General features: G+C 41.8%; 1 protein-coding gene across 1 annotated transcript; it reads left to right on the forward strand.

Annotated features, from left to right (window-relative positions):
* Positions 1 to 225: 225 nt before the first annotated feature.
* LOC136421064 (protein jagged-1a-like) lies at positions 226 to 7,694 on the forward strand (the record flags this gene model as incomplete). Its single annotated transcript, XM_066408208.1, has 10 exons — positions 226 to 373; positions 673 to 786; positions 1,398 to 1,511; positions 2,039 to 2,152; positions 2,722 to 2,838; positions 3,981 to 4,094; positions 4,954 to 5,070; positions 5,485 to 5,595; positions 6,144 to 6,366; positions 6,838 to 7,694. Coding segments are annotated over 10 exons (1,836 nt in total), but the record flags the coding sequence as incomplete, so codon positions are not given.
* Between the last annotated feature and the right edge of the window lie 760 nt (positions 7,695 to 8,454).

An 8,454-nucleotide genomic window follows, 5' to 3' on the forward strand; every position in this document is an offset into this window, starting at 1 on the left:
AAGTTTGCTGAAGAAGAAGAACAATGGAGAAGACATATCAGAACGTCCTACCTGTCTGCTTGTAAGTTTTCAGAATAGGAAAGAACATACAGGTAAGTCAGGTAAGTACGCACACATCAGTGCCAGCATGGACTCGTGTCCTATGGCGGCGCTGCACACAATATATTGCTGGACCCAACGTGAACAAACCGCGTACTAACCGCATCCTAACCTGTACTATAATAACCGTTCTTCCCGTACGTTGACGTGCTGTTTTTAGACAAAGGTGAATGCTTGTCGGACCCTTGTCAGAATGGAGCCACCTGTCTGGACAGGACTGACCGCTACATATGTGAGTGTGCGCCGGGATGGGAAGGAACCAACTGTGATATCAGTAAGTTTGTTTGTTTGTCTCTAGAGCTCTTTGTTTGTTTCTTTTATTCAGATATGCGTTGGGAATTATGTTTGCTTCTATTCTATATATTTTTTGAATTATTGGAAACAAAACTCAGACCGATATCCGTCTATTGGGGTTTATCATATAATGCTTTGTAAGATACTGCAGCGGAATTTTCGGTTATGATATCTCTTGCTCTGAACATGCTATGGTCGCAATTTATTTAGTGGCAGATAGCTCTTGAATCAAAAAGTGCTATAGGTTTGGGCCCCTGGTCTACTTTTATGATTTTCCAGACATCAACGAGTGTGCGTCCGGACCATGTGAAAACAACGCCACCTGTCATGACTGGGTGGACTACTACACCTGCAACTGCACCTCTGGATGGGAAGGAACCCACTGTGAGATCAGTAAGTAAAGGCTCTCGCCAAAAATAATTACTCAAGCAACTGGACAAGATTGTCAAAATCTTTTCAAAATCGTATCAAGTTGCGTGAGTAACTATTCTTGTTATATATTATTACCTGGGTGTCTAACCTTCATCAACGTATCAAGTAAAGACGCTGTTTGGCATCACATTGTTTTGTCTTTCTAGTTTGCCTGAACTTTTGGCAATGGTTTTGGTGTCCCTGGGGTAGTATCGATGTATTCCAGAGTGTACATGTAGCTAGCTGAACTATATATTGAGTCTCCTCTCAGCAGTCGGTTTCCAGTGCCTTTCCAGTACTGAAGCTCCCTCAGCACTGGAATTCCAGTCTGACCAATATTTAGCACTGGAAATCCACTTGAACCGAGTGCTGAAAAAGGAGAGCGTGGTTTTCGTAGTTTTGCTTGTCGCAAGTTGAAATACGTGTCCTATTTGATTGAAATGTCATCTGTATAGGTAGAGTTCATTATGTACAATACTCTAAATACAAATTCCACCACGACAGATTTGAATTACCAAATTCTTCGATTGTACAACGCCTAGCGCCTGGCTTTGTCAAAGGATGAATCCGCCGCTTCTTTTTGTGCATTCTAGATACAGACGAGTGTGCGTCCTCGCCTTGTCTAAACAGCGCCGCCTGTCACGACCATGTGAATTACTACACATGTGAGTGCACGCCAGGATACAGGGGAGTACACTGTGAAGAAGGTAAAAATCAACAGCTTGTTGCAGTCGTTTGATATTGGACTATCTTTCAATCCGAGAACTACAGCCAGAGTGCGATTCGGCCTCAGCAATGCTGCAATGTAGCTCGACATACAGTAGTCAAATCAATTACCGTCCCCTATTGTGAATGGCCTAATCATATATGATTAAACAGAACAAGACATTGACGATCTCATACAGGTTTTTAAAACATTAAACATTTTGTCACCTTTATTTTGTTCATTATTTTGAATTTCTTGCTAATTCTGGCTATGCAATTGCAATTTTCCTGCCTTCCTGTGGGATTTTGGACCTTAACCAAAGCAGTTTTCCATCCTACAAGTGTCCAGTTACACCATTTTACACTACCCGGGCCAACCTTGGACCCAGGCCAGTGTGTTAGCGAACGTTTGTATACACCAAGACAAACTAACAAACAGACCTAAACAATACCTCCGTTTTCACGAATGTAGAAACTGCAAGACCTTAGACTATGATTACTGATTTCCTGTATTACCGGTTTCTTCCAGACATAGACGAGTGCGTCTCTGATCCCTGCTTAAACGGCGCCACCTGCCATGACCATGTGAACTACTACACCTGTGAGTGCGCGGATGGATACAGTGGGACACACTGCCAAACAAGTACGTATCGCATCGTACGTGTACATGCAATAATTGTGACGTCATTTTATGCAGAATTCGGACACGCGACTCGGTGTGGAGTGAATCGAATGTTTTAACGCCAATCGTCACTATTCTGATTTCCTATCGTATCGCCCTGATGTACATTGCATTTCTCATAACCAGTACCAAAGCTTTCACTTATTGTCCAGTGAGATAGAATGTTCAGGGGATTCGATATGAATGTATTGTGACACCTTGGAATATGACAATGACAGTGATATTCTATTGCATATTCATGCCCAACATGGACTAAATGCATTGACTTAGATCAAAGTAAAAGAGTAGAGATGTTATTCTACATGTATATTTTATCTAATCAAAGTATCTTCCCTCTTCTTAAAACGTTTGTACATACACAGATTTTGTTGTTGGTGTTACAAACTGAGTTTTTCTATTGCATCGTAGTTTCTAGTTGACATAACATACGTTAACATTTCGTCATTCGTCCTTCATATTTCTGGATGCTTAAATTCTTATAAAAGTAACGACTAACAAATAATCATTATTATGATATTGTTTTCACTCAGACATCAACGAGTGCCAGTCCAGCCCGTGTAGGAACGGTTCGTCCACCTGCCTGGACAGAGTGAACGGTTACATCTGCCAGTGTTCTCCTGGATGGGAGGGAGTCCACTGTGAAATAGGTGGGATGAGTAGAGATTTACAGAGACTTTCGTAAGGGTCTTCTATAATACATGGACATCTACAGCTATGAACACACAAATTGTTCAAGTGCAAATTGATAAGTGCATGCCGCTTTCGTGTGAGCATGTTGGGATTAACTGTGTTTACACTAAATGCTATAATATTTGCCTCTTCACTCGGTTGAGCAATTCAGAAAACACAGCCATGGTACATTTCATATGATAAAGCAAGAAAAAATAGAGTTAGAGATTTGCCAAACCCTGATCAATGTTAATGTTTACCTTCACAGAAGGGAAACATATTGTTTTTGCTACGTATCTCCTTCCTCTTCCTCTTGTTTTTCCGGTCCAAACGAATAAGGTCAAAGACCTGGACCTGTCGGATGTCTCCATGGTTGATGGAGGTGTAGCAGACACCCTGTTGTGGTTGCAGAAAATAATATTGCCCCTATAGAGATTTACATAGTTCAGGATCTCAAAGTGCGAAGCTTCGACGCTTGAAAATGTATAGAACGGTGCACAATTAGGATGCCAGATTTTAATATATTTGACTTCAAGGTTCAATCTGCAATATATCTGCAAAATGAGGTTAAATTTGCCGGCTCGTTCTTTTTTAAAATCGACTTTGATATGACCCCCAACGGAGGTCACCGTACTGCAGCAGACTTACAGTAGTCGGGCGCTTACAATATTTAGGCGCGAATCCAACCCGACCGAACAAACATCGTAATCAAACTCGTACAGTCTAAAATTGACGTATTCCTCTGCTGCCATTCACCACAGTTTCAGCTTCGCTAACAAGCACGGAAGAAAAACTACGGCCTTTTCAAGCAATGTGACGCACTACTTTGTACCCGAACTACTATTGGGGACGGGGGTCGCCCATTAATACTGTTTCTGCGGCCTTGTGGTCGAACACATAATGTAGCAAGTGGCAGGACAGTGCGGGGGGGGGGGGTCTGGTCACTATAGATATGGATGTGTTAGAGTAAAGATGAACAGAGAGGTAGTTCTTTAGGCTAGGTCGTGTAAGGCAATCATTATGTATTTGCTTGCAAATGTTACCTTTCTAGTCATCTGTTGCATCTTTCAATATATGATTATGAGGCTAAAATGTTGCATATTGTTCAATCTTCCCACAGATATAAATGAGTGCGTGTCGCAGCCTTGCCTGAACCAGGGCCGGTGTTTCGACATCGTGAACGGGTACGGCTGTTTCTGTCGGTACGGCTGGATCGGGACCCACTGCGACATCAGTAAGTTTCCTCTTGATTTAACTTGATTCTACGATACTGCATGTCTGGTAGAGACATTTTGCTAAGTCTTATATTCTGTTGGTCGCAAGGGAATATCAGGAAGCAACAGTAGTTCTTGCTCTGTAAATGCTACATGATCCTTTATGTCATACCTGGACCAGAATAAAGTTTGATATGGATGTTCCGGACCTGTCTGTATTTTACCGTATCGCCCGCCCGGGCTTCGAAACGGTTGTATTACAAGGGCTTCCAACGAATGAACACGCTTTGCATGCGCTATGCGCCGCCGTCGAAAAGTCGAATAACGGATTAGGATGTTGGAATTGATGTTGTTTCAGGACACCAAATCTTCTCAAAAAGAATAGGCAACAGTAACATGTCCTCCCGCGGGTCGGATCGCCCTCCGGTTCAGTTCGGGTGATCCGAATCGTGGTCGGGCTGGTACCTTGGGTGGTACGGAATACACCACGTTTCCGCGTGTTATATTCTCTCTCTCTCTATTGAAATATATATATATATATATATATATATATATATATATATATATATATATATATATATATATATATAAATATATATATATATATATATATATATATAATGTATATGTACATCTGCAATGAAACTTTACACCTGATCTTTATAAGACAGGGCACACTGTACTTGGCTCATTCGAGCCTTCTGCCATCGAGAAAGCCACACCAAGGCGAAACTAGTCTGGATGTGGGCTTGAATAAAGTCTTAAACTGGGACTATAGCGTCTTTTCTGAAGATATGGCGTGAATGTGTACGGTTGGCTTGAGGTTGCCCACTACTACTGCCTACATCTGCAATGAAAGTTCCCACCATGTTGCTACAGGTAACTTCTGTGCGTCCAACCCGTGCCAACATGACGGCACGTGTCGTGATGAACCTCTTGGCTACACGTGTGAGTGCAGGGAAGGGTGGAAAGGCAGGAACTGTGAAGAATTCATAGGTAAGGACTGTGACAGTATTAAGATACTAGTTGATATTCACAAAATAATGACGTTTGCAGATGATCTGTTATGGTCTGATTAGCTTTCAAAGAGACCTAGGAGATCAACCTTTTGAAATGAGCATATACATGATACGAGAGTAGGAAGTGATAGAAATTGTAACCGAAATTCTAAGATTTCTTCTCGGCTTATTATTTAACGTTATTTTAGTTTGTCTATTTTGAGACAAACGCAAAGAAGGTTGCAACAAATCTCAGTAACCCCTACAGTACCCCTAAAAACTACTCAGAGTGCCAGAAGCTATCGAAAATCATGATCACAACATATTCACAACATGAGCTACCGAAATCAAATGTTCTTCTAACAGATAAACAACTTATTTTCAACACTGTAACATCATCTGTCCTCTCCAGACCGCCCCTGTCCAACCAACCCCTGTGAGAACGACGGACATTGCATCATGGTACCCGAAGGCTTCAGGTGTCTGTGCTACAGGGGATGGACAGGGACATACTGTGAGAAAGGTGACTTTGGATAAACATATAATATAGCAATAGAGCGTTTTTACGTGACGTCATCAATGTTTCCGCCGCCATTTTGGTGTTCCAATTTGCATTTCAGTGAACCATAGCTTCAGTGTTTTCGGAAATTTCAAGTTTTTTTGTCCCCTTTATATTCACTATGTGAAATGTCTACATAGCTCGAAAGATTGAATACTACAACAATTCTTAAAAATGTAAAAACAAAAATGTGTACATTTAAGCTGAGATCCGTTGAAATGCAAATAAAGACATGGCGGCCAGCAGAAGTATCTAAGAACCTGTCCTCTTCATTAACATGGAAAGTGAGTGAAAGCGCCCAATAGAAAAAATACATTGGAACAGAAAGTACGAATCTCACTCACTCGCTCGCTTGCTGGCTCGCTCGCTGACTGACTGACTGACTGACTGACTGACTGACTGACTGACTGACATCCTCTTGCACTTAGTGCAAATCTACGAATCTACTGCCATGAGAGAGAATGGTAACTCATTAAGCAACGTAAATTTGATATATATATTTCCTTGTACAGTGTTCCTGGGTGAAAACGTAGAGGTGGATTGGCAGCTCGGCGAGTCCATCACTAGAGGAGAATGGTCGGCCGGGAACGAAGCAAACCTGAAACAAGACTGCCGGCAACCCGACCGCTTTCCGTTTCGCACGTACAACCAGTGCGACCGGCGTGAAAACGTTGGACAAGCCATCAGCAACGAGGAAACGCACAGCGGAAACTTCTCATGGCACTTCAAGAGAGGGTATGGTTTGCCCGGTTCTTTTGGAATGCTGCACGAGGATCTGTGCATTGGACACAGGATACAACATTGTCGTACACACACGCACGGAAGCCGTAGCGTTGGGACACTCTTCTCTCTACTCTGCTCAGACTCACTCACTCCGACTGACTGATCTCCCAACTCTACAACACCCGGCCTTTTTATTAGAATCTCCCAGACGTATATAGTAGACAGTCACCCTGCATGAAAGACAAGAGATACTGAGTCTAAAACTCATCATCTACATGGTATCACACTGATGTATGAATTGATCCAAAAACAATGTTTTACGTACAGAATACTAGATTTAGTGATAATTACTATTGGGCTCCAGTGCTAATGCAGTTTTCTAAAATAACACTTCAGTGAGAGACGTTTGATCCCAGAAGCACAAAAGTTTGACAAACAACAGCAGCTACAAAACTTAACAATTTTTTTTTGCCTCCCTTATAGGTACTCTAGCCTTGGAGGCGGGACACCATTCTCCACCGGGCTAAACACCTGGGCGGGGAGAAAGGACGGACAGTATTCAGCAGGCGCCGACTCATTCTACGCTTCATTCTTCTTCAAACTTGCCAACGACAGACTTGACGAGTCTAAGATAGCTGTAGTAGCAGGGAATCCCCACGGGGACGAACGAGCTTCGAACTACCTCGAGATCTTTGCGGAGCCGGAACAGAGAGCAGGGGCCCGATTTAGAGGGCTGCACGTTCGAGTCGCAGACAGCTACCCAAACTACACCTACTGCTCTGTAACTAAGAATTGTATCGCCGGGCATTTCTCTTACATAGCCGAGAATCTTACTGTCACAGCCTGGCACAGAATTGAAATGACGCTGCACGCAAAACCGGTAGACTACTTCGACGAATGGCATTATGTGATAGACCAAAAGTACCACTTTTCTGGTGGTGCGTACTTCCAAACCGAAAGGTACGACAAAGGTTGGCCCTACGAGTATGTAAATAGACTCAAATTTCAGCCCAGGCACGATAATTATAAAAAGAAATATTTAGGATTTTTCTTCGATGATGTTTACTATAAGGCCTTCGATGCGGAAGAGAAATTTGACACGATTGAAGAATACGGGACGTCGTTTGAACCGATTCTTTTGCCATAGGAATATGAATGAAGTGAAGAATATATCACAATTTGACAACATCAAGATAATCTTATATATATGACAAAAGACCATGTTGGTCTACTTGACACATGATATGATAAATATATGTTCACTTTATCCAAGGTTTGAAGTCGACGGAGTCCTTGATTTAATTTTGGAGCCGTCTATAAAGAATATATTAAAGCCCATGTATGATAACAAGATCCTTGTGTCCAGTGTTTATTGGTGCACTAGTTGATTATTTAAGAATATTATCAGTTGATGAATCAATGTATTAATTGTCCCTTTACGTGACATAAACTAGTTAGCAAGTTAGTTATCTTTTAACATCTCTCTGGGTTTATTTTAGATATTCTACTTATGAAATAAGTTCGCAACATAGTAAAGCAGACAAAAGGAACTATTTACATAAAACAGAAAATTACAAGGTTCATTTACTAAGAAAATCAAAAGGTTCATTCAGCTTACGACATCTGCACCAAACTGCAACATGATTGGCTGGATTCCAGCAGTAGTTCAGCTTCAGTCCAGCTTATGGGTACCCCATAGGCATGCGGACGTACGTATCTATGTGGTGTCTGAATGCCCCACGCCTTGCCTGATTTGGTCACAGCTACTATTCTTTGGTAAGATATTTCATTTCCTATATGTCAGTCTCTGGCAATCTGTGGTTTCAGACACAGTGATATAACCATTAGTCAAGTCAATGCCATGGTTGAACAATGAGCGAATGCATAGACAGGTGTAACTATTTGAAGAACATTTTTGTAGAATGTGACGTATTCCAAAGTTATGACCTTGCCCTCTCTCGCACGGAACCGCCAATATCGTTTAGACCTTCGTGTACCACTTTTGTTACTGATGCCATTTGTAATTAACAACAAAGGAACCGAATATCAGGGAAACAGCTACCATTGCATTATCGAACTGATTTATTGAAAGGCTGGGTA

This window comes from Branchiostoma lanceolatum, chromosome 15 (genome assembly GCF_035083965.1).
Source record: "Branchiostoma lanceolatum isolate klBraLanc5 chromosome 15, klBraLanc5.hap2, whole genome shotgun sequence".
Lineage (NCBI taxonomy): Eukaryota > Metazoa > Chordata > Leptocardii > Amphioxiformes > Branchiostomatidae > Branchiostoma > Branchiostoma lanceolatum.